General features: G+C 37.1%; 1 protein-coding gene across 6 annotated transcripts in view; it reads right to left on the reverse strand.

Annotated features, from left to right (window-relative positions):
- HELZ (helicase with zinc finger) overlaps positions 1 to 20,500 on the reverse strand; it is a 157,072-nt gene that overhangs the window by 87,671 nt on the left and 48,901 nt on the right. For all 6 annotated transcript variants that reach the window (XM_032870803.1, XM_032870801.1, XM_032870800.1 and 3 more), the window contains 5 exons: positions 19,048 to 19,123; positions 16,765 to 16,963; positions 16,198 to 16,305; positions 14,848 to 15,145; positions 6,707 to 6,974 (listed from right to left, as the gene is read on the reverse strand). In XM_032870803.1, the coding sequence (XP_032726694.1) occupies positions 6,707 to 6,974; positions 14,848 to 15,145; positions 16,198 to 16,305; positions 16,765 to 16,963; positions 19,048 to 19,123 (949 nt within the window). The remainder of the gene's footprint in view (positions 1 to 6,706; positions 6,975 to 14,847; positions 15,146 to 16,197; positions 16,306 to 16,764; positions 16,964 to 19,047; positions 19,124 to 20,500) is intronic.

Consider the following 20,500-nt stretch of genomic DNA (forward strand, 5'->3'; position numbering starts at 1 on the left):
TCACTTCACACAATTTCTGACTAAATGAATGATAACAAAAATCAACCAAGGTAATAAGCCAATACCTGGATTTACTGAGGCAGAGCAACAGAACTCAGGCAGACCCAACAGAGGCCTCGCCTCACCCATCTTAATGACGAAATATACATCCACACACCAGGCCTGTCATGCCAGCTGTCAGCACCGAGAAGCCACGGCAACCTGATTAGGCACACCGCTATACAGTTTAATGGACACAACAGCTTCAGCCAAGAGTCAATTTCTTTTGAAAATGTGCATCTAAGAATCAGATAGCTTTCACTTCAAGGTAGAATCATAATTGAATGCATATCAACATGTCGCTGAGGACAAGAGAAATACTTTTTTTTTCTTAATCTTGAAAGAACTGAAGGGCATTTTCTAAAACTTAAATGAAATTCAGTATTGTCCTTACCACCCCCACACATCTCACACTAGAACTTAACATAAAAAGAAATCTTAATTTCCAGACCACTTTAAAAAAATCATCCCTTTCTTTAAAGTAAAAAAAATAAAAACATAAACTTGATTACTACATCCAAACTCAAGCCAAAATATATTCTGTCTTCTTTTTTTAAAGATTTTATTTATTTATTTGACAGGCAGAGATCACAAGTAGGCAGAGAGGCAGGCAGAGAGGAGGAAGCAGGCTCCCCACGAAGCAGAGAGCACGATGCAGGGCTTGATCCCAGTACCCTGGGATCATGACCTGAGCTGAAGGCAGAGGCTTTAACCCACTGAGCCACCCAGGAGCCCCTATTCTGTCTAATCTTGAGAGGCTTCATTCAATCCCATTTTCAAGGAAGGAATGCTAAGAGTAACCATGTAAAAATATAATCCAAACTTTACAATTAAGATGTAAAAACCTTGACATTACTTTCATGATGAGCAATATTCTGCTTCAATTGTCAAAGTTCTGAGGCAGCTGGGTGGCTCAGTCAGTTTAAGTGTCTGCCTTTGGCTCAGGTCATGATCCCAGCATCCTGGGATCAGGCCTTGCATTGAGGGGTGGGGGGGGTCTCTGCTCAGCGGGGAGCCTGTTTCTCCCTCTCCCTTTGTCCCTCTTCCCCCACCCCAGCTCATGCTCTCTCTGTGTGTGTCAAATAAATAAATAAAATCTTTTTTTTTAATTGTCAAAGTTCACAAATGACCAATACATTCTCTTGATCTTAGGAAATGCCCTAATTAATCATGGCTAACTCTCACTACATCTCAAAGAGGCATATTCCATTGCATACAGAATACATTACTACTGTCAATACACATCCGAGTCATTTAAAGGGATGACTCCGTTTACCCAAGCCACTGTCTTCTGGCTTTAAACTGAGTCTCAATCCACAGCAAAACATTCTTCACCATTCTAATGGTGACATGGGTTTGCTTTGATGACTGGTATTGACGAAACAGACAAGTAAAATGATCCAATCAGATGGCCCAAGGACCAAACCCAACCTTCAGCCTGTTCTGTATAGACATTAACTAAGAACAGTTTTTACAAAAACAAAAAATAAAACAAGACAAAACAAAAAAGCTATGCAAGAAGGACTATACCAAGTCCATAGAGCCTTTAATATTTACTTGCTGGACCTTTACAGAAAAAGTTTACTGAAATAGTTTAGTAGCTGCATAGAGAGCCCCTCAAATTCATTTTTCAAATACATCTTTCACGTTATTTGTGCTTAAAGAATTAACAATCAAATGTGAATTAAATTCAAGGCAACAATATAAAATATATTAAGTTCAAAGGGGAAAGAAGGAAAAAACAGGAAATACAATTTTTTTAAGTATATATAAAACTTCATCAACAATTCTTCAAAATCCTTCAGTTTACAGCTATTTGTCCCTCATCCATCTGCTTACAGACACCCTCTGTGAACTCCATCTAATAACTAAGACAATTTGCTTCTTGGTATGTGCACAAACTCTATGCTGTACTTCCCAAAATTTTACAAGCCTGTCAAATTCAGAAGTTTAATTTACCAGTCTTCACATCCAGGGGGTCTCCTCTCTGGGTGAGAGAACCACTGGAAATGGTGGTTTCAAATTCTCTAACATAGTACTATCTATTTGTCACATTAGACATGTAGCAATAAATTCTCATTTCCATCTTTAATAAAGATTTTATTTATTTATTTGACAGAGAGAGAGAGATCACAAGTAGGCAGAACAGCAGGCGGGGTGGGGGGGGAGCAGGCTCCCTGCTGAGCAGGGAGCCCAATGCGGGGCTCAATCCCAGGACCCTGAGACCATGACCTGAGCCGAAGGCAGAGGCTTAACCCACTGAGCCACCCAGGAGTCCCCTCATTTCCATCTTTAAGATCCTTCTAACTCGGGGCACCTGGGTGGCTCAGTGGGTTAAAGCCTCTGCCTTCGGCTCAGGTCATGATCCCAGGGTCCTGGGATGGAGCCCTTCATCGGGCTCTCTGCTCAGCGGGGAGCCTGCTTCCTCCTCTCTCTCAGCCTGCCTCTCTGCCTACTTGTGATCTCTGTCAAATAAATAAATAAAATCTTAAAAAAAAAAAAAAGAACATAAAAAAGGGACCCTTGGGTGGCTCAGTCAGTTAAGCATCTGCCTTCAGGACAGATCTTGATCCTAGGATCCTGGGATCGGATCCCAAATTGGGGTCCCTGCTCAGCCTGCTTCTCCCTCTCTCTCTGCCCCTCCCCCGTGCTTGTCTCTCTGACAAATAAACAAAATCTTTAAAAAACAGACCAAAAAAAAAAACAAAAAAGAACATAGACATTACTCATTTCATCAACCAGAACACAAAATGCTTTAACTCTTTCCAATATTTTTATATATAAATATGTTCATGTATATGCATATATATACACTCATACAAAATTAGTTGATGCTTTCATAACTAGCATATTTTCCCTTTATATCGTATCATCAGCATCAATACAGTAGTCCCCCCATACCTGCATGGGATATGATCCAAGACCCGCCATGAATAGTGCCAAACCCTATTTATACTTTGTTTTTTCCTAACCATACATACCTATGATAAAGTTTAATACATTGGTACAAAAAGAGGTTAACAATAATAATAAAACAAGTATAACAATATACTGTAAAAAAAAAAAAGCCATGTGAATGTGGGTTGTCTCTCTCTCTCAAAATATCTTACTGTACTGTACTCACACTTTCTGTGATCATGTTAGATGATGACATGCCTGGGTGATGAGATGAAGTAAGGTCAATGACAAAAGCCTAGGGACGTAGCATTAAGCTGTCACTGACCCTCTGATGACAGATATCAAGAAGCAGCATATGCTTCTGGACCACAGTTGATCGCAGGCAACTGAAACCATGGAAAGGGAAACCATGGATGAGGGGCAACAACTGTAGTCACAGAACATGGGATTATATGGCGATATCATAATTTACTTATTTTTACTACTCTTTGAAAGACAATTACGTACAGGCATCTTTAACTTCACCTCTGATTCTTTCTTCAGGATGATTCCTCGGAAGTAGAATTACTACACCAAAAGGTTCAAACCTTTTAAAGACCTTTGATATAAACTGCCCAAAAAACATTCTCCAGAAATATACCAACTTGAGTCTGCCACAGGTGTTCATTTCACGTTGCATGTATGCAGGTATTTCCAAACCCCTCTTATATGGGCTTTTTTTTTTTTTTTGAAGATTTGACTTATTAATTTGAGAGAGCGAGCAAGCAGGGGGACGGGAAGAGGGGGAGAGAGAATGCAAGCTGTCTCCACACTCAGCACAGAGCCTGACACAGGACTCGACCCAACGACCCTGAGACCACAACCAGCCCAAACCAAGAGTAAACGCTCAACTGACTGAGCCACCTAGATGTCCCTTATATGGGCCCCCAAAAAGCCCTTACAAGGCAGTCTTGGAGTGAACTTTCATCCACTTAGTTTCTTAATCAGAATCTGATGTCCACAATTTTGTAGGGTTCATTCTTATATCTGTTCAAATTTCCTTTTCTTTTTTTTTTTTTTTTTTTTTAAGAGAGGGACCGAGAGAGCACAAGAGCAAGTGCGGGGGGCGGTGCAGAGGGAGAGAAAGAATCCCCAGCAGACGCCATGCCCGGCATAAAGCCCAACAGGGGGCTCAAACTAATGACCGGAAATCATGACCTGAGCTGAAATCAAGAGTCCTACACTTAAGCCACTAAGCCACCCAGATATCCCAAATTTCCATTTTAAAAAAATTATTTTTAAGGTAATAATCCATAAGCTTATTGATCTTTAGTTATAAGTTCTGAGGTAACATATATGGAATAATTTTTAAACCTGAACAAACAATATTTATTTGTTACATTTAAACAAGTGTAAGTTAACACATAATGTTTTCTGAATTTCTAATATGGTACTCCAGAATAGTCTCTTAAGATTCTGGTAAGCTTTTAAACTCCATTTCATCCCAATATTCACAATTTGTTAATCAATGTTTTCTTTACTGAGGAAAAGGAACCTATGACCATGTAAATAACATATATGCTATTAATAATGTGAATATACATGATATAAGCCACTGTCCTTGTTATTTTTTTTTTCAAGGTTTATTGAGCAATAGCAAAGTGATAGTACAAAGCTCCTGAGGAGGGAGAGGACCGGAGAAGGTTGCCTGGTCCTCATTATTTAGTATGACTATTTCATTAGAACTGTACATGGACACTGTTAATAAAAGTTTTGTAAGAGACCATCAGTGGCCGTAATTTGAAGTCTTAAGAGTAATGAAAAATATATTCTATATAACATTGTAAATTTTACAAGTATTTAATTTCAAATTAGATATGTTCCAAAAGCTAGATCTATAAATAGAGTAACACAGGTATTTTTTTACTTTTCTTTTTCTGAATATATTCCTTAATGAGTGTTCAGTATCTATTAATAATATTAATGATAAGGTACCAAAATAAGACATCTTGGGAAAAAAATAGGTTGGTTAGGCTATACCTAAAGAGAAAACTACTTATAAAAAATACATTTATGTCTTGGGGTGCCTGGGTGGCTCCATGGGTTAAGCCTCTGCCTTCGGCTCTGTCATGATCTCGGGGTCCTGGGATCAAGCCCCGCATCGGGCTCTCTGCTCAGTGGGGAGCTTGCTTCCTCCTCCCCCTCTGCCTGCCTCTCTGCCTACTTGTGATCTCTGTCAAATAATAAAAATAAATTTTAAAAAATATATATTTATGTCTCATAACTATGGTTCAGTATTTAGGGCTTATTTCCATTTTACTGAAAAAGTGGAATGCTACCACCAAATCACTTCATTAATATATCTTCCTTCACTCAAACTTTCATTTTTTTAATCTTTTAAAATTTATTTTATTTATTTATGAGAGAGAGAGCACACATCCAAGAGCAGGAGGTGGGGAGTGCAGAGGGAGAGCATCTCAAGCCAACTCTACACTGAGTGCAGAGCCCAATGCAAGGCTTGCTCTCACAGCTCCAAGACCATGCCGAGAGCCAAAATCAAGAGTCAGATACTTAACCAAGTGAGCCACGCAGGTGCCCCAAAATTTCATTGCTAAGATTACTTTTCCTATAATGACTCAAATAAGCTTTTGGGTTTTTTGTTGTTCTAAGATTTTATTTATTCATTTGAGCGAGAGCGAGCAAGTGAGCATGGAAGAGTGCACAAGCCAGAGAGAGAGGGAGAAGCAGGCTCCCCACTGAGCGGAGAGCCTGACATAGGGCTCAATCCCAGGACTCCGGGATCATGACCTAAGCCGAAGACAGCCGCTTAACCAACTGAGCCACCCAGGTGTCCCTCAGATAAGCTCTTGGATTTACCCTTGGTCTTCACCTGTGGCATATGGATAAAATGTAAAGTATGTTACAGCATTTATAAGTGTCTCAAAAGGTATTTTACTATTAACAAATAGTTTTCCTGAAGATTTAATTCATTTCGTTCTTTTTTTTTTTTTTTAAAGATTTTATTTATTTATTTGTCAGAGAAAGAGAGAGCACACAAGCACGCAGAGTGGCACGCAGAGTGGCAGGCAGAGGCGGAGAGAGAAGCAGTCTCCCTGCCAAGCAAGGAGCCGGACGCGGGACTTGATCCCAACATCCTGGGATCGTGACCCAAGCCGAAGGCAGCGGCCTAACCGACTGAGCCACCCAGGCGTCCTTCGTTCTTTTTTTTTTTTTTTTTTTTTTTTATTTATTTACTTGAGAGGGAGAGAAAGAGAGTAAGAGTTAGCACACAAGCAGGAAGAGGGGCAGAGAGAGAGAGAGAAGCAGATTCCCCGATGAGCTCCTAAGGAGCCTGATGCGGAACTCGATCCCAAGACCTCGGGGATTATTACCCGAGCCCAAGGCAGAAGCCCAACATACTGAGCCGCCCAGGTGTCCCCAATCATTTCATTCGTAAAATTACATTCCAAAATATGTAGTCTCTTTCAGTTTTTGTACATTTATTCAACAAATATTTACCGAGCACACACTCTGACTACTATTAACAGAAAGCTCCTGTGCAGCAGGGACCGTATGTTTGCATCCCAGCACATGGCAGTCTTGCAGAAATGAACTATATACTGTGCACCAGGGAGGCCAAGACGAACAGGACACAGCACTAAACAACAGCTATTGAATAACAACCGTTACTACCTCTCCTCACTTAGGCACATCTCCATTTTAAAAATAAAAAATACCATCGAATGCGGAGGGGTTTCTTTTGAAACAAAGTGCTTCTAAAGTAACTTACTTGCTGACTTCTTTATACTGGGCTATCTCCTCAATATAAAGAAGGTCATGCAGCCGTGACTGATAGTTGGTCTTGGTCAACGATTTGTCTAAAACGGACTGGGTAAACAGCTGGTCAGCAGAGAGAGGAATTTGGTATCTGATAAGAAGGCTCTTCTCCAAATCAGTAGTTTCATTGGGTTCGAAATCTATAATAGTCTTAGAAGAAGAATCCCAACGCTTAGCTGTAGTTACTAGCTGTTGTTTTGCATGCATCAGGTATTCAAGATCTAAACGGAAACAAAAAACACATTTATAAAGGAACACAACATTAAAATTCCCAAATAATACATTACACGTTTTGGTAGGAGCATTTTATATGCTAGAGCTCATAATTCTTAAAAACAGAACAACACAAAAACTCATTTGACAGAGAATCTTCCCCGTATCAGAAATCTTTTGTCTAGCTTAACAAAATAACATAAATAGGAACCCATGTAAAAAAAAAAAAAAAAAAAAGAAAAAACCCTTTTTTCTTTAACATTACAATAGAATGTAACAAAAAAGTCATTAACATATTGAAAATACAGATTAACATTTAGAAATTCACTGACAGTCAACAGTAATCTGAAATGCAGGATAAATTCCTCCTGAGATAAAATCTATCAGGTGACAAATCACTTTTCCCTTCCTACTACCAATACCTGCCCATGACAGCAAGACAAGATCAGAAACTGTGTCTTCTCTTGCGTAGTAAAGCGCAGTGAAACTCTCTGAAAGTCAACTTACGACAAACAAATATCTTTTAGGAAATATTCATGTAAAAGTACTGCTAATTCCTCATTAAAAGATGAGACGATGTACCATTCAAATGCCATTTCAGAAAAATTCAGTTTAGCCTCAGTTACATTATACCGTTAAGTAGGACACAATGTCAAAATGAAGGACTGTTCAAGTTCTGACATCTCTGGGAAAAAACCGTAGCACAGTACCAGCAGAGGATGAAATTTATCGTAACATAGATTCTGAGCACTGGGCAGGCACGCTCTGACTGCAGTGCGTATGACATTTTCTACTTGGTGGAACATACATATCCCTGTAAATATGAAACGTAACTAAAAGGGGAAAAAAAAAGTTGCCTGACTGACTCATTAGGCTGAGATCCAGTTTTAATGTAACATAATTGAAAAGATGGCTTCACAAATGAGGTTAAAACTGGGGAAGATATAATAAGAAATTTAAAGAAACATCAGCTGGTCTTCAAAACACAAAAATGTTACCCTGTACTACCTTTGCAAGGAGAGAACAAGGCATAATTGCCATGTACAGCTTAGTGAGAGATTTTCCTATATTAAAATGTTATATATAAACTACAAACATATTAAGCATAATCATCCAAAAGACATTTCTCAATACTAGAAAACAGTTTATCCTAATATCTTAGTAAAGATTCAAATGTAAAGGACCTAATTTCTTGCCTTTGCTCCTTGAAAAGGTATTTCTAGATTCCACTTTTAATTATTTCTCAAAGGATAAAATAAATACAAATATAATCATCAAGTTTTAGGATGGCCTGCATTCTTACAATACACTGGATGAGATGAGGATGGTGTTTTTGCAATAGCTTCAAAAGTAGAAGTTTCATAAAGTAAACTAATCATATTTTCTTCCTAAATCATCCAAAATGTGGGCTCTGCCCTTTCGTTCGTTAAATCGTAGGTACAAAAAATATTTAAGCTACACAAATGCCAATATTTCTAAAAGAGATTATACTATTACTAAAAATCAGATGATAATCATTGTCAAAAAACAAGGATGTACATAAAAATTTATTTTCCTTAATTCAAAAGTCAAGAGAAACAGCAATGGTACAGTATGACAAACCAAAAAACCAGCTCTTTAAAAATAAAAACTAAACTCCATATACTCTCAACAAATCACTGTAATAGGTAATAAAAGGACGTCCACTATTTGGAGATAGGGCAATTGTATTTCATAATTTTATTTTAAATAAGAAATTGAATCAGACTATGCCTTGATCAACATTATGTTCATTCATATTCTTTAAAAAGCCACTAATTATTTCTAACCGATTTTTAATTTTAAGGAACTGGGATAATAAGAAACCAAAATTAATTGAGCTTTCCTTTTAAAAACATTTTTGTGTCACCTATTTAGTATGCAAAGCAAATTACACAGACAGTCATTCTACTCTGGCCTACAAGTACTCAGTCTTTCAGGGAAAAGTGGCATAAGAAACACTGTTTTTCTCATCTTACCTAGACAGTGCCATGATTTCCGCCCTGTTTTTATGAAATTATTAAAATTCGTGTCTCCAGCAGGTAGCACAATTTCAAAACAATTCCCAAACAATGTTAAATTTATTTTTAAGTGACTCTAAATATACCACAGGAGAGGGGAGGGTTCAAAGAACAGAAAGAAGAACCCTGAAAAACATCCATGTGTGCCAACATCAAAAAGTCCACAAATTACTGATCTCAGTCATTAACTCAGACATCAAAAATGAACTATGGCCAGCAACTACTAAGGACATATTTTGCCAAAGCTACTGCTCTTTCCCTACTTCATCTGAACGGAGACAAGCTTTTCTGCCTCCAATCCTCTGACTTTTAAGAAGCAATTTATTAGGCCTTTTCAAACACCCACCTAACTTCCAGTCCTTAGAAGTTGTTAGGTCTTAAGAGTCCCTACTCAAAGACTTTTTTTCTTAAAGATTTATTTATTTTAGAGAGGAAAAAAGGGACAGAAAGAAAGGGAAAGGGAGAAGAGGGAGAGAAAGAGAGCAGGGGAAGGGGGGGAGAGAGAGAGAGAGAGAGAATCTCAAGCAGACTCCCCGCTGGGCACAGAGCTTGATGCAGGGCTCGATCCCACCACCCCAAGAGATCATGATCTGAGCCGAAATCAAGAGTTGGATGCTTAACTGACTGAGCCACCCAGGCACCCCTTAAAAGCCCCTTTGCAAGTAGAGGAGGGAGAGGAGGTTCCCCATGGGTAACATTACAACCAGGCCTCACCGCAGCCACACCTCCAGCACACAGCAGCAACTGCCAACGTCTGAACCACGCATGTGTGCTACCAGGGGCCGCTGGGCCAGTCCATCCCTAGAAAGTACTTTTCTTCAACTCAGATGAGCCTAACATGAAAAACACTCTGCCAAGAAGACAAGTGGACAGGCTAAGGATCAATACTCAGAAAACCATGTACGGAGAGCTTAACACTGACTTACTAACCAACTCCTCCAGTAATAAATCCCAAAGCAAATCTGGCAGAATTATAAACCTGTAGGACCTGTTACCCTGAGATGTGGTAGGCAGAAGCTATAAACATACTTTAAGAGAAATTCAGAAGAAAAAGCTAAAGATAATTAGAATATACCTAATTTTTTGAAGATAACATAAGGGAAGAGTTGCTACTTCCACAAACAGAATTCAAGCTTGGAATGCCTAAGCGGACACAAGACATGCTTCCCAACTTCCCTGGTCCTGCTGACTGAGAACAGCAGTGCCCTCCTCGTTCAGACACATAGTTACTATTCTAACAAAGCATCCAAAGGGTTGGTTTCGTTTTCTCTTGAAGAATATAAAAGAGCAGACTTGAAAACTATCCTTAACAGAACCTGGAGAGTAGACAAGAAAAAGTCAGGAGAAAAAAAAAAAAAAAAAAAAAATCCAATGCCCTACGCACCTAGCACAAGGGTAGACGTAGAAGCAGCGTGCGATAAATAAATGCATGTAAATACAGAATATATTCAGAACAGCTCTACTTAATTAGGAATTAAAGAGAATGAGATGAAATGATTCTCAATTCTGAAATCGGAAGTAAGCACTCTTCCTTAGGAAACATTTTGGTCATGCCTTTACAAGTCTTAACTGCCCAAAGTAACAAAAAAATTACAAATCTGAAAGTAATCCCAAACCACGTTTCAGCTATCCATTTCAGTAACATTCCTTTCCCAAAAATTGCTACATAGAAACAAGATTAGCATCTCTTAGCTTACCCATATTGTCTGTCCCTATCTTCCATCTCTTAAGCCAAATAAAAAGTTAAAACAGCAAAATAACAGCACAGGAGTACACCTCATTACTTTTTACATGCTTCTACTCAATATTTATCTTCTATTGACAAGTACAGTTTTTTTAAATCTATTTTTCTATGACTTTCATACTATCAGCATCTATATCGATATTGACAGAGATACATCTATATATAACCTGCCCTTAATTTACCACCAACTTTGGCATTTGGAGACAATTTTTAAGTCATACTAAATTTTAATGTAAATGTTAACATACACTGCTAGACTCAAAGGAGAGAAATGTGTACTACCAAGTTTTCAAATTTAAACATGAATTAATTTTCAACATGTAATTTCCACATATTCAAAGCAGAATTCCAAATCAATTTTGCCAAGCAAAAATTTTCCATTACTCAAAGTCATAGGATAAAGTGTATAATGCAGTTCTAAGCAAGGGGACAACTCACTAACTTCTTTCTTTTGTAAATGGTCTCCTGTCACGTATTTCTGAGAGGCATGTCTTTAATCCACAATAATTCTTTAATGCATACAGTTTCTCTTGCTGAACCTAAGCCTAACCTGAACCTTTCCCCAACAAGGAAAAAGCACTGGGAAAAACTGGAAAAAACTGGAAAAAGCACTGGAAAAAAAGCAAAGTTAAAGTCATACCTATTACCTGAACAGTTCGCAGAATTGTCATTTACAACTAAAACATGGCCTACTAACAGAAAAGGTTTGGATGCTTTAGATATTATGAAAACAGGGGTGCCTGGCTGGCTCCATCAGTTGAGCCTATGACTCTTAATCTCAGGACTGTGAGTTCAAGCCCCACAGTAGGTGTGGAACTTACCTAAAATAAAAAATAAAATAAAAGTAAAGAAATAGGAATCATGAAAATTATACTTTAAAAAATGGGACGCTTGGGTGGCTCAGTCAGTTAAGCATCCAACTGTTGGGTTTTGGTTCAGGTCCTGATCTCAAGGTTGTGAGATCGAGCCCCCACTGGGCTCCACGCTCAGCAGGGAGTCTGCTTGAGATTCTCTCTCCCTTTCCCTCTGCCCCCCCCCCCCACTCAAACCTGTGCTCTAGATCGCACTCCCTCTCTAAAATAAATTTAGGGAAAACACCAAAAAACTAAAAATTACCACAACAGGTCAGCTAATGTCAGTAATGACCAGAAACATCAGCCCAAACGTCGCCTAGCTTGCCTAAACCTAAATTTAAGTTTTTCTGTCTACAATGTTCAAAATCTCCTATCAGAAAATACATTTTGTACATTCTATAGAATTGTCTTCTTGAAATAATTATTTTTCCTGGCCTTGAAGTACAAATTTCACTATGTGAAACTATTTTGTTTCCGAATTAGTTCAAGAAAATGTTTAATTTTTTTCAATTATTTTCTATGATGTAACTACTTAGAAGCAAAACCTTGAAGAAATAAGCAAAGATAACAAACTGCAAAGTGGTCACTGAAAGGATATAAAGAACTATCACAAAAAGGGGGTAAGGCATCATATTAGTTCTAAATGGGAGGATATCCTTGACTGTATTAATTCCTTCTACCATATCTGTATAAAATATAAAATCATTAGGTTTTCTTTTTTTAAATATTTTGCTTATTTATTTGAGAGAGAGAGAACAGAGAGCACAAGCAGGGAGGTAGGAAGAGGGGCAGAGGGAGGGGCAGAGTAAACTCCCCGCTGAGCAAGGAGCCTGATGCAGGACTCCATCCTGGGTCACCGAGATCATGACCCAAGCTGAAGTCAGAAACTTAACCCACTGAACCACCCAAGTGCCTCAAATTCATTAAATTTTCAAACTGATACATTAGAAACCAAAGAAATGAAACTCCCCACACTCAAAACATGGGTCATCTTGGACAACTTCTCTTCTACAAACTTCTCTTGTATTCTCTTGCCAAGATCCACAGGTGCCAGGGTTTAAAGGGCTCAGGTCTTCAGGCTTCTCAGCCCTAGCCCCTGCATGCACCCTAGCCCCAGGCCTCCCTTTGCTAAAAGAATTCTCCTTCTCTCTTCCTACTTTTTTCATTCTACTTACAAGCCAGGAATTATCCTAATCATGGCTCATGATAAAATCAACAGCTACCATTTACTGAATACCTATTGTGTATCAGATACTGTACAAGGTTTATTTTCCGTCTCACGGTGATCCTCTAAGATAGAATGTTCTAGGCCCACTTAATAGAGATTTCCACATGAAGCTCAGGAATGTCAAGCACCCTGCCCAGGGTCACAAAAATAATGAAAAAATCAAGATTCAGATCCTATTCTATTTGACTCTGAAGTCTGTTCACTGCTCTTTTTCTCAAACTAGAAAACTACCACATACCTGAGGCAAAAGTAGTCAAAGTACCCTGAATCTCTCGAGCCCATGAGGGTGCCCTGAAATCCTCATCATCACCCCCTTCCCTCATCTGCCTTAATAGTATCATTTTCTCTTACTTTTTAATGCAATCATGTAACATATTATTTACTACATAGGCTTTCATTAACAAGATACAGGCTCTTGACAACACAAACTTCTTTCTATATAGGAAAATGAGTCATGAGTTACAAAACACCAATCTAAAAGCCAACTTTTCTAATACAACGCACATGGAAGCCAAGAACGTCCTGAGAGTTACACTGGAAAGCGGGAAATGAGTGTTAGTCTCTCTTCATGATTTTAAAAGGGTGCTTTCTAATAGTTCTCAAGTTCTAGTCTCTAAAAGCAATGCCCTAGCACAGGGTAGGCAAACCACAGCACGCAAGGTAACTCCAGCCTGCTGTCATTTTTGAAAATAAAGTTTTATTGGAGCACAGTCACGCCCATTTGCTTCCATATCATCTACAGGTGCAGAGCGGAGTAGTTGCAACAGACACCATCTGCCTGGAAACATCTAAAAGACTATCTGACTTTCTGCAGAAAAAAAATTGCCAAAGAGCTTCTATACTAACAAACATAAGTTAAATATTCTTAGTTTGTCAACTGTTTGGCTACAGGAATTAACATACTCTGATTCCAAAGGGTACTGAGAGGATGAAAAAACACAATACAACAGAATGAAAACAGGTATAAGGGATCAAAATAAGTAAGAAATAAGGTTTGAGTGAGGTTGAAATAAGTCTGGGTAATATTAGCACACATACTAGAAGGTAATGCCTAATTGTTCAATCTGGGCCCAAATGTTGCTTTAACCTTACCAGCAGCTGAAGGAAAGAAGGAAACAGAACTTGTTCCACCTGCTCATTGTGTCCAAAAAATAAAATCCTAGCATTTGCTCATGAACAAAACTTCTAGGTTCTCATAAATGGGACATAGTGGTACATAGCAAAAAACACCCTCCACAGTACGGTTATGGTCAACGTAATACGAAGTATCACATGAAGTGTTTGTTAAATAAATATTTAGTATTCATTAAAAAAAAAAAAAAAGCACCTATAATCTAACCAAAAGCCAAAGAAATGCAGGGAAATGTGCCCTTTCCCTTGTCGCGTTGGAGCTTGGCATAAAACTTAGGAATAGGCAGTAATGTAACTACGTACAAAGTAATTATCATCTTCTGTAGGTGTTTACATGTTGAAAGCAGGGACCTCTTCCCAGAACACAAAGCAGATCCTACTAAAGGCACCGTGGCCTCCTTTACCAGTGAATATACAAAACTAACCTATGAAATCTTCTATTGAAGGCTTTTCATTCAAAGATACCGTACTAAAGTCAGCAAAGTTAACTGGAGACTCAGTCAGACATGCAAACAGACATTGGAGGTGCACTCATGATTACCACTGAAATAACGGTCTACCCAAATTAATACTGAAAGGTTTTATGGTGCTAAAATCATCTTACTTTAAAAACAAAGCTAGTAGACCAAAACAGACCTGATCATCTACTCATACAAATTTAAGGAAGCTCAAAGCAAGTTTGCCTGATGACTGTAGAGCGAACAGGGCATAATGTGAACCATTCTAATCCCATTACACAGTAAATGAGTCGATTGCTTTGGGATCTTTTTCCTTATTATTCTCTCTCTATCCATGGAATATTTAGGGGCCAATACATATCTTTTAATACTGCCATTATAGTGCCTTTTAATACATCGTATCAGGGGAAAAAAGTCTAAATATTACCTTCTGTAGAAGCTGCATCAATCATTACTCTTTGCATGAGTACTGGTTCCAATCCAAAGTCGAAAACTATGGTTTGGCGAAAAGTTCCAAATATTTCTGTGTTAAATGCTATCCCGACTTTATACACGTAATGATCTAATCCATTTTGGGCCATCTTTCCTCCTATCCATTCTTGACAGTTTTCTGGGACTTCTTGTGATACCTGGGTAGTACTATCTCCGGCAGATATTGCAATGATACTAAAATGAGGACGATGAGCATCATAAAGCAATGCTACACGATACAGCATTCTTGCAGGCTACAAGGAAGTTAAAATAATTCATTGAGTACAAGGGGGTGAAAAATCCAGCTGTATTTGGGCTCTTCAATGAAAATATTCCCATAAGGGACTTTTACTTTCCCATGCTTCTAAGAGACTATGTTAAAAATACAAATTGTGTTTATAAGCCATTTAAGAAAAAAATGAGAATGGTTAAAAAAAAATCAGTTGTTAAAATTATATATTTATGATGTCATTTATAACTCAGTAAAGCTGAAATTTTTAAAAATGATATATTTATGCTACATCTCTAGTCTCCCTGCTTTTTCTAGGATATGCTCGTCTTTCTTTGTGGCAAAAGCTCTATCACCCGGTTAGATCACTGACCTCCAACTTTCCATACCTTTGGCCTAAAATAGTTTTATCTCGCTTCAAGTAGGAAGTCTTCATAAGAGGGCAGTTACCTCTGAAGGCACTGGATTGGGTTCAAGGCCAAAGCTAAATGTTCCCAGATTGTTCATCCCAAGATGCAGAAGCCACAGTGGAAGAAATGCCACCAAAAGGTATGCAGAACTTTTCCACTGCACACATTCACAGAAAAGTTTGACTCTGCTTCATTCTTAAACTTTTAATATTATATTCAAGACAGGAAGCACTGCAGAAAATGTCTCATATTAAGACCACATTATTACAGAATCTGTGACTTCATCAAATATAAAAACAAGCTGTGACTATTTAAATATCTTAGAACTGCCAGATTAAACAATTCAATTTGTAAATAGTTAATTATAAGCCATGAACCCCATCCTATGTTCCAACTTTGGAAGACAATATATCAAAGACCACTTTATCAAATTAGTAAATTAGCAAACATCTAAATATCTATAAAGATTTTTATCTCAAAACCTAAAAATATTATACCTTTAATGACCAAAGTACGGAAATACACTTTAGCACAATACAGAACCTACTTAAGATGTACTTAGATTAAAACATTTTCAGTGCTCTAACACAGAGATTTAAAGGTCACAAAAAGCCTCAAGAAAATCGAAAAAAAAAATTACATTCTCCAATTAGCACAAAATTCATACCTTACAAGTAAGAGCAAAGGTCCATGTCTGGTGAGACTTTTTGGTGTTGACAGTGACCGACAGATCAGGATTATGCTCTACTTTTACTCCTTCTATACATTCACTAAGCTGAAAATAGAGAGCAATTAATGTTATATTTTTAGTCCCCAAAGCACAAACAAAAACTTTTGGCATGGTAATTAACTATCAACGGTAAAGATGTTGATGGAACTGTTTACAAAGTAAGATGCTTTTTATACATTAATTTTATAAGAACAAAATACAACAAAGCTTAGACAAGACATAAGAAAATTAATAACAAGAAAACGACAGTAAACACTCCCTGAATGAAGATTAACGTAATACCTGCAAATCTCCACAAACAAATGGCTTAGTTCTGCTCTTTATTTTAGCAAAAGGGTCTACTTTTGCTACAAAAGCACTTTATCAAGAATCAAGTTCTTCATACAGAGGATAAGGAAATAAACCAAAATAGCACAAAATAAAGTCAAGACTCAAACAAGGTCATCGTTTAAAACAAACAAACAAACAAACAAACAAACAAAAAATGCAGTTTATTTTCCTCACCACTTTCTCAGGAGATAATGAATTCATCCACTTTTCTATCAAGGTTTCCATGTAACTGCCTGAGAGCTGTTTATTCTCATTTTGCTGTTTCAATTTTATCAAGCGTGAAGCATATCTTTTCTGCCATTCTGCTAGTTCTTCCTGGGAATGTGCTGAAGTACACTGCGCACCGTACCTACAGATTCCTTGCTCTAAAAATCTAAGTAGAATAGGAAAGACTGTTTTATCATATACTTTGTTGGACCATTTAAAAGATAAACTGCCAGCATTTGCCCTCCGACTCTTCAATAACAAAAACAAAACTTCATCTCCTGAAAGGCCATATTTATCACCCTGACTTGCACAGAGGAGGAAGAAGAGGTTTCAAGAACATTTATAACAGTTAATCACTACAGCAACTTTCCATACTCAGCGACTTCTTTTTTTGGAATACGGGGATGCTAAAGCAAAGCATAATCAATCATAACCACCCCTCGCCCACAAAACCGGCATCGAAAAGGTAGCTTCCTCCTTCATGATGTAACAACTCTATTTGGACAATTCTTCTTAGAGCAGAATTTTCCTAAAGCAACACTGACATCAAGTGGAACAATGCATCAAACACAGGTGTGCCCTACTTCTCAAAATGGTATCACCTAAAGACAATTCTCTACACACTAGAATTTCCTTCTGAAAAAAAAAAAAAAATGTTACTATAGCATTAAATTATCATCTTAAGGCTTCTACTTTTCACCTTCAAATGTAATGCCTTTACTCTTTTCTATATTACTATCGCCTATATTTCATTGAAAATACTGGACTATATCCATTTGCTTGAAGTTTTAAATAAATTAAGAACAAAAGTTCTATATTAGAATCATAATTAATTTAATAGATTAAATTCTTCAATGGTAAATTCCTAAATGTTCATATTAAGGGACAGAGTTAATGGTTTCTCGGTGTTTATGACTCAGAATATTCAACTGAAAATTCAGTGGTCAAAACAGATAAAAATGCAAAACTTTGTTCATTTTTTTAAGTTTTAAGTGTCCTACAAAATTATGGGTTTAGCCAGTTTTCAAACAACTGAAACATCAAAAAATTAAAGATCTTCTGAACAAAAAGATGAAAATTAAACTATAAGTAGCAAAATAGAGATGAGAACTATTATATTTTATATATTTTTTTCAACTGAAAAAATATGGACAGTAAGAAATATAAAACGAACCACAGCACAATGTAAATTATCAAATGGTTCATCCTATTTGAAAATATGACTGTATTTAAAGCTTTTCTTAATGATACAAAGTACTGGAACTTAAATTATACTACTTATTAAGTTCTCTTATGCTTTCTAAGACACATTCAAAAAATCACGTATTTGTTTCTCTTAAGTACGTCTTAATGAGCCAAATATTTCTTTGTTTTTCTATTGCTTTGTTTTAAGTTATTTCTTTAAATACTAAAGGTTTCATATTCTTACTGGCCTATAAATGTTCTCACATTTCCTCTGCATAGGACTCCGTTCTACCTCTACTACAACATGATGCCACCAGGAGTTTTGAAATTTACTAGTTTCTTTATTTCTACTATAAAATCCTATCTGACCTTGACTATTCAATCACCAAAACTATATATGCAATTTCCTTCATTATCAAAAACAACCTACAGTAATGAGAATTTACATCTAAAATCCCTCACTACTACTTCTTATAGAAAGAACTGAAGTGCACCTTTCAGAATGTGACTTTAATAATTCTTTCCAGCTTAACAACAATTGACTTTTGAAAGGTTAGCCCTTCAAAGAGAAATTACTCATAAATTATATATAAGGACAACATGAAGAAAATAGATTTTCTTTTTTTAGAAAAGTTATTAAAATAATTTAACATTTCTTCATCTATTTTATGCTCTACTTCAAGTTATATAATTTCAATTCAATCACTAGAAGTTAGAGGTACATTTCACATAAATAAGAGACCAGAACTAAATTCAGTCATAATAATTCAACTGGTATTATAAAAGACTTCTACACAAAGTCTTAACAATCCCAATTTAGATCACTGTTGTTTGTAATTAAAAGAAGGCTCACTGATATAGCCTTGACTTTTATTTAATGATAATGACCATTAATTATGGCTTCTGTTTCAAGTTGAAAGTAAACCATTTTACTCAATCATTATACTTCTTCCTTCACAGATTATCTTCTTTAACTTGGAATTACTACTCTTCAGAAAGTGAAGGAAAATTATCTATCCTTTGAATAAAGACATGTCATTGGTTTAAAAAAAAAATTCACGTTACCTTTTACACAAAGTATATTCCTCGCTGCTTGTGATTCCCCTAGGTGGTGGGCGGAAATGCCAACCATTACAAGATCCTAGAGAGTAATCAGGATATAGTCTTATCATTTGAGGCTTGCTAATAATTCTGATATTTTAATGTGTAAGAAATACTATAAACCCTCCACACACATCATCCTAGATGATGTAAAAAGGACATGACATACTTGCCTCTATCAAAAAAGTAATCTACCAATCAAATGAGTTAAATTCAATTAACCACAGGAAACTCAGACATTACTGAAGTAGTTACCCAGCAACTAAATCGGGTCAATGACCCTGACTCTATCCTAGCAACTGGTGGATATATTTCCAATGCAGTCTCTTCCCTAACAACTAAAGGGGGAAATGCTGGCATGCTCGTCAATTTTTAAGTATAAAATGTGTCTCTATTAGAATTATTTCAGGAATGAGGAAATTATCATAACCTGGAAGGAAATTATGTAGAACAAATTCAATACTGCATATTGAGTGAAAAGTTCCACATTATTACCCATGTTCCTTAGGATTTGTCTGGCACACGTCATTGTATCAAGTAATCAATCCTTTTTTACAATTGACATAAAGTTCAAAACACTGAATTCTGACATAAGAGCTAAAAAAAAATAACATTTGTTTACTTCTGAATACAATGAGCTTTGATTCGTTTAGGTAAAAGTTCCCAAAAAAACAAAGAAAATAAGGCTTAAGAAAGAAAAGGCTAGAGCAACAAAGGTTGAGCAGCACCAAGTTTTCAAGGACCTCACAGCCATTCTCTATTTCCTCACAAATCATGTGCTACCACCCCCACCCCCACCCCAAAAAAAGATATTCAGCCAGGATGAGTTTAAAGCCATGTCTCATCCCTTTCCAGCTGTGTGACTGGAAAAACTACTGAACCTTAATAAACATCAGTTTCATCACCTATCAAAAAGATGGAGAAGCCAACACATGTTTTTGTGAAAGCTGCTACCACGGTACACAGTATCCAGCAAGCACTCAATGAATGTTGGTCCCTCTTTCCTTTCCTCTAGCAAGAGAAGAGGAGGTCATGGATTTTAACTGTGGCAGGAACAACTTAGCTAACAGATCAGGACTTCCAAAAAGTAGTAATCGGACTAGCCTGGGACAGAACAAGATAAAGACTCCCCACTACATGGAGAATGTAGCAACTTGACATTGCTAACGATGAGGTTTACTTACACGGAGCTACATGGAGGCAGGAAAAGGATACTTCCTACCTCCCTGACTCCATTATGCTATGAGAAAGGGCCAGTGGAAAAAAATGCTTTCATCTACACCTACTTCTTGAAATTAAATTTGTACGTTCTCTCCAAACCTCCACTTATATGTACTGTAACTCAGCAAACGTCCTCCCAATAACCAAGAACAAAGCGGCGTCAGCAATTACAGCTAGCAGAAGTAACACAGAATGT

Source organism: Lontra canadensis, unplaced genomic scaffold, assembly GCF_010015895.1.
Source record: "Lontra canadensis isolate GAN:19392208 unplaced genomic scaffold, GSC_riverotter_1.0 scaffold41, whole genome shotgun sequence".
NCBI lineage: Eukaryota > Metazoa > Chordata > Mammalia > Carnivora > Mustelidae > Lontra > Lontra canadensis.